Source organism: Etheostoma spectabile, chromosome 3 (assembly GCF_008692095.1).
Source record: "Etheostoma spectabile isolate EspeVRDwgs_2016 chromosome 3, UIUC_Espe_1.0, whole genome shotgun sequence".
Lineage (NCBI taxonomy): Eukaryota > Metazoa > Chordata > Actinopteri > Perciformes > Percidae > Etheostoma > Etheostoma spectabile.
The window spans coordinates 8431007-8445873 of record NC_045735.1 but is presented as its reverse complement, the minus strand read 5'-3'; the positions used below and the strand labels follow the sequence as shown (position 1 = coordinate 8445873).

The 14867-nt window shown below is 39.7% G+C and overlaps 1 protein-coding gene across 2 annotated transcripts in view; it reads left to right on the top strand.

Annotated features, from left to right (window-relative positions):
- igsf11 (immunoglobulin superfamily member 11) overlaps positions 1–14473 on the top strand; it is a 123873-nt gene extending 109400 nt beyond the window's left edge. For both annotated transcript variants that reach the window (XM_032509914.1, XM_032509903.1), the window contains 5 exons: positions 3159–3366; positions 3779–3934; positions 5680–5802; positions 7356–7503; positions 8395–14473. In XM_032509914.1, coding sequence (XP_032365805.1) covers positions 3159–3366; positions 3779–3934; positions 5680–5802; positions 7356–7503; positions 8395–8950 — 1191 coding nt within the window. In that variant the 3' untranslated portion in view covers positions 8951–14473. The remainder of the gene's footprint in view (positions 1–3158; positions 3367–3778; positions 3935–5679; positions 5803–7355; positions 7504–8394) is intronic.
- The last annotated feature ends 394 nt before the right edge of the window (positions 14474–14867 follow it).

Genomic DNA, 14867 nt, shown 5'->3' with positions numbered 1-14867 from the left:
CTTGCTCAAGAAAGTTTATCCATTACAGTGGTCATTTTTTACTGTATCACTGCATGGTAATGCCAATGCAGACAGTCACTGCTTGTAAGGAGGTGTACATTATACTTAGATATCCTTTGCATGTAGTTTTCTGATGTTGTTATAACCATAAATACCTGATAACAGACATATTCATTTCATGGACATTCTTTATTGTCAATTACTGCACTATCAATGGATCAATTATAATCCTATTGTTGTATTTTGTCTTTCTACCAACTGTTTAAACCTGCTCTTCCTTTTCTATAAATGTCTTTTTGGCTCCTATTCCAACCCCAGCAGTCTGGGGACATGGAATTTCTCTTTGAATTTCCTCTCTCTCATGAGGGTTCTTTTATTTTTTTCTTTATGTATTACTACAAAAGCTTTTTCCCCCCGTGTTTTCTTTGATACAGTAGCTTGCTTTGGGTTGTAAACTGTTCCTAATGCAGGCCTGAAAATCAGCACTCCAAAGGAATGACAAATTGAACTAAAACATAATTTTGTAGTATCCTTGAATGCACCACAGAGAAAACAGAAACACAGCTTCAAGCTGATCATTCTAAACAGTTATTGTACTGTATACTTTGGAAATTGACTGGCAGCGAGATTAAGTATATACACTGTGTAGTTTACGGGCTCAATCATGCAACACCACCAGTTTGAACAGATAGTGAAATGGATCTGGGTCCATATTGTTCAGAGCATGTCTCAGTAGATAGATAGAGATAACAGTGACAGCTTACAGTCAGTAAATTGATGGGAGGCTGTGGGGGTTTAGAGGTTTATTAAGGCTTTATTGAGGCGATGGCAGTGTCCCTCATCTCTGGGGCCAACAGGATCCTTTGGGTCAGTCAGAAGTAGGCTATGGTTGTGAGACTACACAGTGCCAGAAGGCTTACTGTGCGCATCCACTTGTGGCTCACACTTACAGGCTAGATTATAGAGCAACAGAATGGGATGTAGTTAGAGTGTGAGTGAATGCTTGCAGTGTATGTGTGTGGAGGGTTTAAGGAGGGAAAGGATGTAGCAGAGGTTACCCGCTGGGCCAGCAGTAGGACGTCCAGCTAGTCCAGCTAGAGTTCTTAGGGCCGTCCGCCATCTGAGTGCCAGCCATGACCTCTTTTCTCCCTGCACATAGCTACAAAGCCAACCGGGTCATTGGAGAGTTTGAGGTGATTTACACACATATACATGAATAGATCAACATGATGAACATAAAATCAAGAATATGACATGTTTTAAGCTGGAAAAGACACACATACAGTGCACATTTATGTTTATTACATGATTTCCTTTTTGACATAAAGTATGGCCACCTTGATTTATTCCTTTTTGTTGCTTTTTTGAAAACATCAGAAAACTAAAACTCACATGAACACTGATAAAATAAGGACAGGCTCATTGACACACGCACGCACAATGTTTGTTGCATGTGAGGTCAATTGCTTGGATCACTTTCATCGAGCATGCAGATTATATTGTTAGGTCATCAGCAATGTGTAGAGCCAGGTCATACTGGTGCCGGCTGTTACAGAGGAAAACAAAAAGGTAGGCACAGACAGACAGATAATGGGAGAAAAAAAATTTAGGGGGGAAAAAAGTGGAAAGAAAAACTGAAAAACATTTTGTAGCAGAGCAATCACAAATATATACACGTGCACACACAACTCCAAACAGATACACTCCCCATGACACACACATACACACACACACAACCACACATGCACGCAGAAGATGCAGTTGTAGGCTCTCATCACAGCTGAGGAGCTGCCTATTCATCTGCACATAAGAGGACAAAGCGAGTGAACTGCACTCAGGAAATTGCAGCCGTGCAATTTACAACCGTTAAGCAGTGGTGGAGGACACAGTCACATACACACTCCTGCATTTTCATCAGAACTATAACTCTCTCTCACACACACACACACACACACACACACACACACACACACACACACACACACACACACACACACACACACACACACACACACACACACACACACACTGGTGCTGGTTGTTTCTCTGCCTGGGTCTTTGAACAGTTCAATGAGGGCTTTTTTCACCAAAGTGAATAGCCCCTCTGATACCCTTCCATGTTTTGTGTGTATGTGTGTGTGCACATGTCTGTGTGTGAGATGGTAAACGTGTTTGTGGGTGCCAGACTTGTGTGCACATTCCATGGGTTTGTGTGTGTCCTCTTCATCTTTTGTGTGGGCCCAGCTGAGGGTAGAGAGCTGTTTTGCATGTGGCTCAGCCTCACAAACGAGCTGTTTAGCCCCAAGTTTGAGGCCTGAGGAAAGCTTTTGAACAAATCGATCCTTCATTGCTCTTTAATTTGGACCCAAGACAAGCTTGCCTTAGCCTGAAGGCGTGAATTCATCATTGTGTTCTCACTGATTATTCTCAAAGGTCACTGATGTAATGATACAGAGATAGGTTTTGGTTAATTTCTTGCTGAATTTCATTCCTTGTGCAGAAAACTTCTTGAATTGCTACTGTTGGATTCATCAGATTGCAGTTTATATGTTTCCAAGTTAAAATGTTTTCAATTATGCATACGATTTAGTGGATGCTTTTATCTGAAGAGCCTTATTCCATGAAAGCATATTTTTAGTATGTACTCTTTACCCTGGAATCTACCCACTGAGCTAGAAACATGCACTTACAAATAAAAGGTATTTTTTTCTCTATCTGTTTGTTTCTCATGACATATTACAAGTCTGCTCACTTCAAGACTTTCTCTGTCCACTATCAAACTGTCTTTCAGCCTTTTGGTAGAACAAGGTCTCCCTCTAGTGAGATATATCTGTAACAGGCCGCTAGAGTAAATATCAAAGAATCACATAAGTCCTCAGTCACCAAAGGCATTGAGTTCTAATGACTTTAATAACTTGGGCACCATCTGCTACATTTATTAGGACAACAGAAGCAGAATGTGATGATATAATTAAAAATCTCTGAATTGCTGGTTTTCAATATTTATTTCTCTTATCTTCCATCACCAATGTCTAATTCTGCCTTCCACCCTTTCCCATTTACTTATCTAATTTACCAATTCACTTCCTCTTTCTACTTGTTTACATCTGTTACCTTCTCTCTCTTTTCCATCCCCTCTCCATGACATCCCAATCCAGGTGATCATTTACCAGGGCGGCCAGGTTTTCAGCCTCGCCAACCACCTCAATGGCCGTGTGGGCTTCGTGGCCACTATGCCAAGTACAAGTGCCTCCATCTTCATCAACAACACCCAGCTGTCCGACACTGGGACCTACCAGTGCCTGGTCAACAACCTCCCAGACAGAGGTGGGCGCAACATCGGCGTCATTGGGCTCACCGTTTTGGGTAAACAGAATTTTTCTTTTTTTTATGTATTAAAATATATGAAGAGTTTCTTCTATTTGAAGACAGGGACAACATTTTAATATGCTTTGGTCACTACATTAACTAGACCATGTAGAGAAGAAAATAAATGTTATTGTATGTTGAGTTTGCAAGAACTTCTGCTTTTTGACCTCCTTTCATCTGATATTCAGTATTTTGTTGAGCTATAAAAACAGGTAAGCAACAACAAAATATTGTAATTTTATTTACTCTGTTAGTAATCAGAAACATTTTACAACAGTTGGCAATAAAGCTGAATGCAAGCACTAAATGATTAATGAATCTTCAGCTTTATGAATATGAAATTTCCTCTGCATTAGATTTGCTTTGTAAAGTGGTTAACACGATGCCACCCACTCTCTCCATCTGCCAGTGCCCCCCTCAGTACCAGCATGTCGAATCCAGGGCACGCTGGATGTAGGCAGTGACATCATGCTGATCTGCAGCTCAGAGGAAGGCATTCCCACACCGTCCTACTCCTGGGAGAAGCTGGACGTGTTGCCCAAGCTGCCGCACAACGCCATGCAAGGTATTACAAACAAGCTGGCCGTCGGGGTTCCCTTTTGCCCCACCTTTGCTGGTAAATCTCACACATATAGCGTAGCTCAGACTCAGCAACGATCCCACCATCACCACCACCTGTCATGTGCCAGGCCCAAACTACTGCCCACCTTCCCCAACTGAACCTGCTCAGGGCTGATGATGGATGGAAGGATGGATGGATGGATGGAGTGATTCCGTCCATGTGAATTTGTAAACGAGTGGGTCAAGAATGTGTTTGTGTAATTGTCCCTCAGGCTTTGTGTTGTTTTTATGTCCTTCCTCATTCTCTCATGCTGAATACAATCTCTGACTACTTCTTTTGTACCGGACTGGTGCATGTACTATGGCCGTACTGCTTCGACTTTAGCTAAGCCGTGACCTAACACCCATCCAGCTACTGTCAGTATAACAGAAGCAGATGTATAAGGGTTGCGTTTGGTTTTCAGCATCAGAGAGAACTGGTGTAGTGTACTCTCCTTTCTTTTCCAGCTGTGCCCATTGCACAGTCAAAAAATTGTCATCATCAGTCACTGTCTTTGTCTGTGCACTACTGGTCAATAGAGGGCACATATAAAAAACGTAGTATTAATCACATAGCAGATTCCCATAACAGTAAATGCAATAATTTTTCTTATATAGATCCAAACACAAATGTTGTAAACACTGTGAAATGACAGTCAAATCCAAAGGAGATTGAATACATGTCAATTATAAGTATTTGTGAGATTCTAATGACTTTTCTGTCAAAGAGGCTAAATTGTATCTCACCAGAATACCAGCTGCATTGGTTAAAAAAAACTGTCACAAAATAAAACTTACCAATTGAGGTGTGTTATAATTACATTACACTTATTGTATGCTGTTTACAATATTTTCTCTAAACCCTGATTCTATAAATTAAATCTATATCAACCATTTGAGATAATTCTTTTGGGAGATATTTCAATTCAAGCTATATGAGAAAATTATTATGTAGACCAACTTATTAATTGTAGTGTAGAACTTTGTGCTTGTAGTCCTTAAAACCTCTCAGTAAAATAGACTATATATTCTACTTTACATGTATGATACATCTCTTCTTGATAGCAGTTAGAGATCCCACCTGGATTGACGTATTTGACCTTTACATTCGAGGATCAAATGGTCTCAGTGTTTTTTTCCTTGGGTTCAGAGTCTTCTTTTTCCGTTTGCATTTGATTCATATTGAAATGAGATCCTGGATTTGTCAGCGTCATTCTTGTTTTTTTTAGTTTGACACAGACAGCTTTGTCATCTGTCAATTCACTGTCAAGAGAACAGGTGAAATCAGACTCACTTTCTGTAACTCATATTTCTAAGCAATGCTGAGGCCTTTTTTAATGAACCCAGTAGTGTACAGCTCTGTGATTCTAAACTCACGACTCACCCCATTCATCATTTGTGGAAAAAAGTAATCTGCAGTTTTACTTTTTAACTGTACAGTATACTTTACTTGCACACCTTCTATTAAAGCTATATATATCTCTATTGCTAGACAATAGAAGTAGTTCAGTTGAATGTACTGTCATACTATAAAGACGATTAATATACAATTCTCAAATTAACTCTGATGTTATACTTGGCACTCTTTACGTAAATGTTTTTTGATATCCATTAGGTCATATGTGTGCATTCACATTGTTCTCTGTGCGTCCATGTAGTTATGTTTTATTCACTTTTATTACTATGTGGCTCTGTGTGTGTGTCCATCAGACCAGATGCAGGGCACTGTAACACTGAGAAACATCAGCACCAGCAACTCAGGACTCTATCAGTGTACCTCCAGCAATGTTATTGGCAAGAGCACTTGTCTGCTCAACCTGCAGGTCGTAGCACGTAAGTACACTTAAACACACAGCTCCTTTACTGCCAGATCCACGTGACACTGTCATTGTCATATGTAGACCAGGTGGCTGTGTTTGTTTAGGGATTCACATTTATAGATAGAAATGCATTGTCTCACTCAAACTCTGACAGGAGGGAAGTAAGAAGTCTCCTTGAGTGACATTCGTCAGACAGACAGATAAACACAAGCAAAAAACTATACAACTAAACAAAGAACAAGAGCAGAACATCTTGCAGATAGCAGTACACCCTGTGGTTGCCCCAATCGGATGAAAAAGACAGATAGTTGATTCAGGTCATACAGGGTCTGACAGTTTGGATAGCTTGACAGGGAGGACTGTATCATGATGTGTGACAGGATGACGCTCAGTGTCAAAAATGCAGGCAGACAGCAGAGTGCTGAGTCTGTCTGTCAGAGACAACAGTGGGTTTCAGTCATTGCCAACATGATGCAGATGTAAATGCTCAGAAAGAATAAGTGTTACTCAAAACAATTCTACTCCATTGCTGTTTCTATTTTATCTGAGGATTTATAAAACAATAATATAACATATTTAAATCAATAATTGATTAATCTGTTTCTCTTCTGTCCTGACCATTAGGTATAGACTAAACACACGTTGAGTATCTTACTGTAACATTAGCACCCCCTCATACATATTATTTAATGAACACACTGGCACCTCAGCTTTTTAAGACTTTAAGAGTGAACTCATATTGCCCAAAAAGGATTTGATTGCTATGTGTCAACCATTGTTTTTAAAGTACACACATTTGTTTTCATTTTTAAATCTTTTTCTTGCATTTTTAAACATACTTATCTACTACAACACAAATCACAGTAAATAACACCACGGTGAAAAAATACACTACACTTTATATACAAACAGATTAGCATTCATGTAAAACCACATTATGAAATATGAAATAAGACAACAAACATCACAGAAAATCAATAAAAGAAGAAAAAAAAATCGTTTTTTGAAATAAGAGAGGAAGGGCTTCCAAAGTCTAAAGCATTTTTGCACAAAGCCCCTCTTAGAGTTTCTAAGTTTTTCAAGCTTGAGGTGTGCCATAACACTTTCTGTCCAATTGTGGTTGGAATGTGTGATGGCAGTTAGACAGATTTCCAGTGTGTCAACACTAACTGCCATGCCAGCAGTGTGAGACAGTCCAAGCATCACACTCTGCAGCGGTGAGAGCCAGCCATTCAGCTCCCACTTCAAATAGTGTGATTCCTGGGTCTGGTTGTATCTCCATGCCACAAATGTTAGAAAATATTAAAAAAAATAAGGTCTCCTGAATGTCAGAGGACTTAAGCAACTCCAAAAAAATGGTACAGAGTGGCTTTATCCTGATGGCAGTGGGAACAGGTTCTCAAATCGGGGAAACATCTTTGCAAACCTGCTTTTACTGAAGCGTAGTCTCTATGTTATACCTTGAACTGTAATAAACCATGTAGAATGAAATATTGAAATTGTAGACTGCCATAAAGTGGCCCAAATTAATCAACATTATTATATTTTCTGCTGTCTGTCCTGCAGCCCAGCCTCAGAGTGTGGGTCTGATAGCGGGCACCATTGCTACAGGAGTCCTAGCTGTCATCATCTGTTCCCTGTTGGTGGTGGTCACACTCTTTTACTGGAAGAACAAGAACAAATATGATGAGGAGGAGATCCCCAATGAGATCAGGTTTGGCTTTGATTTGTGGCTCTGCAACCAAAAGCTGCTGTGGTCTCCAGTGCATAAAGAACAGACAACATACTATTAATGGATGTATTGGATATAGTTTCTCAAAAGAATTGTCTTTATTTGTATATATATTCCAAACTGTGGCAGGGTGGAGGTTTTTGTGGCCTCTCTGCTGTATTTCAAAAGGCGATAAGATGCAACAGCAGCTTTGTATTTGCACTGTAGAACGATTAGTGTGCCAGCATGGCAATCGCAGATTGAATTCAAAGAAACCCAGACCAGTTAATTGGATTGAAAGTTTGGAGAATTCAGCTTAGTTTTATCTGCGCAGAGCAAACGTTTTCATCATCACAGGCTAATTTGTCAGTTCAAACACTCTGTGAAACTCTGTCAGTTGATTAAATGGGCTGCAATTTCTCCCCTAAATCACTGCATGAATCATTTGGAAGATGAATCATTGTTCATATATGGGAGGCTTTGGCTGATTGGGATAACATCTGCCTCATTTTGGACTTAGATGCAATTCTGCTTAATTTCTACCCTGAGGCCTCTGCTTTTTCCCCATTAACAGCAAATTTGTGTTCATATGTAGAACTGTAGTTTTTGGCACCTGTTTTGCTATTGCATTAATTGTACAGCTGTTCCAGTTACTGTAACCGCCCATTGTATAGAATAAGTCCAGAAAAATCTAAGAGCAAAAATGAATGAAAAAATAAAATTAAAATCATCAGTATTGTGCAACTTGAATGGATAGAGGAGCTATTTTCATTTTTAATGCACCAATAAAGGATTTGTACTAAATATTTGAAGATGAACTAATTGACTATCTTACTGCTATCATTCATGATATCACTGACATCTTCACAACTCCCACTTATATCTTCTTCACAGAGAAGATGACCTTCCTCCTAAGAGGTCATCATCAGTAAAGGCTTTCCATGCCGATGCCTCATCCTCAGAGAACGACACACTGACATCTACCAACACCTACAACAGCCGCTACTGGCACAACCCCAAACCCAACTATGACACCAACTCCTATACACGCTACAATGGAGACACTCGTCAGACCTTCTCCACTGCTGCTCACGTTTCACATGCACATGGACAGGCTCAGAACCCAGGACACAGCCACAGTACAGTGGTCACAGCGCCAGGCTCAGCTCCTCTCTCCCGCCACGTGCAACCCACAACGGCAACGACAACACCGTTTGCCAATGGCAGCCACACGCTCCCACCACCCAAGACTCTGGTGGTCACCACAAACTCTGCCCCATCCCCTCCCGCCATGGTGCGCAGCAACGGCTCTGTGAGCCTCAAACCGATAGTGACGTCCACACACGGGCAGCACACGCACTCCTACGCAGTGAGCCAGGCCACGCTGGAGCGGATGGGGGCGGTGCCTGTCATGGTGCCTGCCCAGAGCAGAGCAGGCTCGCTGGTGTGAAAGCTCATTTGGTAAACTGTTCTCTTTGAAAACCAGACTGTGTTTGAAACCCACTGATTAAAAAAACAAACACTAAATATGGGCTGAAGCAGCCCGTTGCCCTTTACAACTGTGTCTTTCTTTATGTAACACACTGGGATTTTACAGTGCAGAGTTCATTTGATGCCAATTCCTTGATGAGCGGGACCCTTGTAGACAAGCATCATCCCCTTATTGGATTGAATATCCTGGCTGGTGTGGTGGGAACTATTTTTCAACAACTTGGATGATTTAACAAACCTGGAGTGAAATTTTTTGCAGAACCTGGATTCCCTGGTCATTTTCAGGGCTGGATCATTGTGATGATTGGGTTATTTGTGGGGGACTCAAAGCAACACAAAGCATTTTCATCTAAATGTGTTCATTCTGCATGGTCAGACAGAAGTGAGCTTGGATTACCACATAAATGCATGTGTCTCTTGTTTTAGGATAACAAATTAAATCCATTTTAGTTCCAAGAATTTAATTTCCCAGTTGTAATTTTGATTGACAGAAAAATGAAATGCTGTTGGGTGAAAGGGCCTTAGACGCTTTCAGAGAGTGGTTTTATTGGGTGCAATACATTGCATAAAATACTTTACTTAACCAAATGCAAACATTTTAATTACATTTTTGCACTTTTTAGAGCAATTTTATATCAAACCTGCTGTCTTATAAAATCTTACTTAGTCTTAAATATTGACATACTTTAAGGCCATTGCATATCAAGTCTGTATTTTGTTTTATAGTTATGTACAGACACCTTGCACACTGAGGGCGTTTTCTTGCACCCGGCGCAGCTCAGCATGATGCCCAACGCAAGTGTCTTTGCTAGTGTGAGAACAAAACAGTTGACAATTTTCCGTCCAGCACCCATGTCATTTTAATAGCAAATGCACATCTTTGTGCCCATGGCCGTGCTGGCCTTACAGGGAGGTGTGTTCAGGTGAATTCTTGGCATATTCCTATCTTGAGGCAGCGGGAAGTGATTGCGCTATTGACCAACAAAAACCTGATCTAAAGTCAATTACATTGTTATTGTGGTGCATTTATATAGCGCTTTTCTAGTCTTAACGACTACTCAAAGCGCTTTTACATAGTACAGGAACCATCCATCATTCACACACATTCACACACTGTAGCCACGGCTGACGTACAAGGTGTACAAGGTGATGACCCAACTGCTCATCAGATAAACACTCACACACATTCACACTCCGATGGCGCGGCAACGGGGGCAACTCAGGGTTCAGTGTCTTGCTTAAGGACACTTCAACATGGGACTAAAAGACAAGGGATTGGACCACCAACCTTTCAATTGGCAGGCCACCACTCTACCACTGAGCCACAGCCGCCCCGTTTGCTCGAACAGCAAATTAGTAAAACGCATTTAGGCTTATACACAGCACGTCCACACTATGCTTGTTAAACACACAAGGACGCACAGCAGCACACACATGCAAAAGATTACAACTAAAAATGTGACAAATACGCCATCATAATAGCAATGAGCCAAGGTAAAATTGCGTCTGGCTGTTAAAGGGAATGGGAGATGACCTTCTGATTTGGTGGGAGATGACCCTCTGATTTGGTTTATTGCATGTCACGGCCAAAACACACCTATGAATTAATGAAGCCACTAAGTACAACCCTTTTGAACCATGTGCCCAACGCATGGACCCTGCAGAAGAGACACACCCTAAACGCACCTGCACCTTGCACTTCACCCCTTGCGCTTAGAATGTTAAAATAGGGCCCTGAGTCTGTTGCGTTTCATTACTCTATCCATTAGGGTTGACCCTAAAGTCGAATAGGAATTAATATATATATATTCTAGGAATAAATAAGAGCCTGATTATGCCCCGTCCAGATTAGACCAAAGATTCTGGACAAGACGAGTGAAAACTTGCACCTACTTCTAATGCGCTTGTCTGCAATGTTCTGAAACCTGCCAGTTTACACCAATGCGACAAAATGAGAGTGTATCATCTTCATAGCACAACTCTTATGTACTTTCGTCCTAAATTCAGACTTTCAGGTTTTTTCTGTAGCCGGATGTCATTTGTTGCATCTAAATATGAAAGTGGATAACGTTAGTGATAGTGAGGTTCTTGGTACAGCTGCATTTCTTGTGGAGCTGAAACGGCAATAACAGCGTTTTATTTCTCTAATTCACTGCTTTGTTTTAACAACGCTTGGTCTCTTCAGTTACTCTCTAGCTTGTTCAACCATACTGTGCTTGCGGGCACTCGTTGAGCCTCCGAGTCGGTTTAGACCGCTGCAACCTTTCCCTGCAACGTTCTAAACCGGTTTTGTTTCATCGCAAGTTTTTAAAGCTTTTAATACATCTTTTTAAAGTGGGTAAAGTAGTCTGTATCCATGACGTTCCACTTCTGGGATTGCTCCATTGCCACCAGAAATTCCGCCAGATGTCACTCTTTTTGGCTGGATGTGTGTAACCTTCTGCTGTCTTTGTGTTGGAATTTTAAACCTGTGTTGATTGTTGAGGACTATGCTTAACTGCTCCTCAGATCTCTGCAGGGTAAAGTCTGTAGTTAGACTATCTGTCCAATCTGAGTTTTATGTTGCATAACTAAAACAACCCTTGAACGTACACACATTCAAGCAAAACAAAGGAGGCCATTTTGCAGAGTTGCCTTTGCTTTGTCCAGCGGTTAGCACCACCCAAAACAATTGTGATTGGTTTAAAGTAATGCCAATAAACCACTGCATCTTTCTCTCCCATCCCAGAATTCTGGGTTGATTAGCCAGAACTTCCTGTTATGCAGAGCTGTGGAGGAAGGTCTGGCAATGCAAGACTATGGGTAAATAAGTCCAACCGCCCCATGACAGGTTTAGGTTTCACTTTCCATGATCCGTGACCAACTGTTGCCCACACCCACATGTAACTATTTGTTATGAAAATTTGCAATACAAGACAAAATGGAGTTGACAAGCAGTGAGGACGAATTCACTGTAGGTGGCCGGCTCTGTCTTTTGTTAAGTCTATGGTTATTTGTGAGATTTGTGAAGATCAGTAGGCCTACCTACCATCCCACATCCCTGGAAATGAAAAAAGCACAGAAAATGGATGAAAAGTCTTGGAATCATTGTGTAAACGCAATTCACACAGCATTAGGTTGGATTTGTTATTAATTGTAGGGAAATTTCCGACTAAAAATACAGACTTGCTGTGCAAAGGCCTTTTCCTAATTAATATACGGTATAGCTAAACTTTTATCCACATACAAAACACAAGTAATATTTGTAAGCATATACCGTAGATGGTGATATAAAAATAGCACAAGCACTGGGTTTTCACATCAGAAAATTACTGACCCCTCATTTAAACTTGAAACTCCAGAAGGATATTGTCATAGTCTTTGCTGTGTTCATCCTCGCTGTTGTCTTAATCCGGATCATGTCAAATTAGTGCTGCTTTGAGAAGACGTGGCTAAGAAGAGGTCTTAGTTCATAAATGCTTTATAAAGAGACAAATATATATTTAAAGGTGATTTGTTTCCCCTTGGCAAAGGCTAACACCTATTTTCTACTGTACATATTGTAACTTCAACAGTAGGCTAGATTGTGAATCAAAGAAAATGTATTGCGTCTGACCAATGCATATTCTACAACTCATGTGTCTTAATTAAAAAAAAACAAACCTTTTTGTTACATTAGACAACAAGCTGGGTTTGATAGTCAGTGTTATTGGTTTCAATGAAGGGTTTTTTGTATTTTATGTTTTCATTTTCTAATAAGTATTGCCATTTCATTACAATTTCTGAGGTAAATACAGTATGGTTTAACAAGAATGGCCATATGTTTATAAATAATAGACACTTATGCTGTATGGTAGAACGTTTCACTGTGTTTCTAACCTACTGTATTTATATTTTGACCAATTTTCACCAGTCTGTTAAATAACTTTTAGTGTCCCCAAATTAAGCAATCCTCATTTTTTGTTGTGCATTACCTAAATGCACAACACTAATAATTTCTTGTAGCTATGATGCAATATTTCATTCAGCAATTATTTGTGTTAAATGCAGTATTGGAAAGTGTTTTTCCTTCTTCAGAGCAATTTTGTTTAAAACTAATGAGTTTTAATTAAATGTGCTGTTTTGGCATTAAAGTTTTACTGAGACAAATTTATGTGCTAACAATACAAACAGTGCTGTCAGCTTTAAAACATTATCTCAAGATATATGGTGGAAACATGTTTCTTTCATTTATATTATTTACTCAAGAGTACTTCATTGACTTTAGAAAAATGTTTTAAAATAAATTTATGTATGTCTTCATTCTGTTTCCTTGTAAGTGTTAAATGAACTCAGATACAGTTACTTGAATTAGAAAAAAATAAAAACGTAAACAAACTGTGAGGGTTGGCAGCTAGTTTAGAATTATATTAGTGTATTATTTTAGACTGGAAACATAATTAAAACAGAATGCTCTTTAATCCCTACAATTCTTTTGGATCATTTGAACAATAAATACTAGCCAAGGTGTACTTTTGTTATTGATGTCATCCCTTATTTCACACATTTATGGAGTCACAAAATAGACCCCATAAGTAGCAGTCAACACTGGTTTTCCATCACAGTTTGTCAGTGATGTAGGCCAGCCGTTTGGATATAAAGGTATTGCTGAATATCTCCTGTTTTTTTGCCTGGAAGTTATGACATAAATGTCTAATAGTACAATATCTGCATTGCTATTTATTTATTAGCTATTCTTTCAGTTATGTACCAGTCCAGATCAATCACAAATATGGTTGTTCGTCTATGTACATTGACCCCGGTCTAACCACAGATGCACCTGCTCAGTCTTACAGTTACATTCATCCAACATGTTTGCTCTTTGTTTTGTTTTTTGTCTCAAGGCTGTCTAATTTGTGGAAGAGTTACTGTACTTTGTTTAAATTCACCTGCAACACAGACACACACACACATTGATTTATATGTACTGTGAGGCTTTAAGAGGTCAAATGATCCAAGGTAAGTTATCACCTCCCCCTTCTCTTTGTCTGACAGCGTTTTTTGAATAAAGTCTTCTGTCTTTGTACTCACCATCTCTATGAGTATCCCTGCCTTGAGCACTGGCTGACAACATTAAAGAAAATCTTTTCTTCAAAGATATCTGGCTTTTCACTTCCCAAAGAAAATGTCTGGCTGGAAAAGCTAAACCGAGATTATTTTTGCTTTAACTCTGCCCTCCGTTTGCAGGAGCAATAGAGAAAAGAGCGCACAATCGGTAGAAAACTACTGAGGCTGTAACCAAGATTAAATAAACATCTTATCTTCTACCCTGGCCATAGGCTTGGGTGTGGTACACAAGGTGATATATGGGTTCTGTAGAATAAATGACGTGATATATTGCCAATAATAAAACCAATCTGTAAATATGTATACAACTACATTTTGTTCTTACTGTTGGATTGAAATAAAATGGGAAAAATAACACTGGAAATTGTAGTAAATAAATATAGTTAATACATTCTAATTGGCTTCCTGCTTCTTTGTTTCTGTGTTGCATGTTTAAGTGGATCATCATTGAGCAACAGAAACATTATTCTGCATTTTAGCTACATGTACAGTAAGTATAATGTGTACAGATTCTGCATACCATGTACACTAGTTATCATCTTCACGAGGTTCTGTTGCTGTAATATGAATAACATATTCCAGGCTTTGCTCAGCAAGCTTTCTATGAAACTCATTCATTGAGCCTTAGGTGCTCCTGCAGGCTGTGAGGACAACCATACAGACGAGAGCTGTACAGAATAACAATATGAAGAATATGCTAGTGTGCTAGTTTCTTCATGCTCTTGTGGTTTCTGTTCCCAAGACAAATTGTGTAATACTGCAAAAATGAAATATCTTCCAAGTAAAGATAG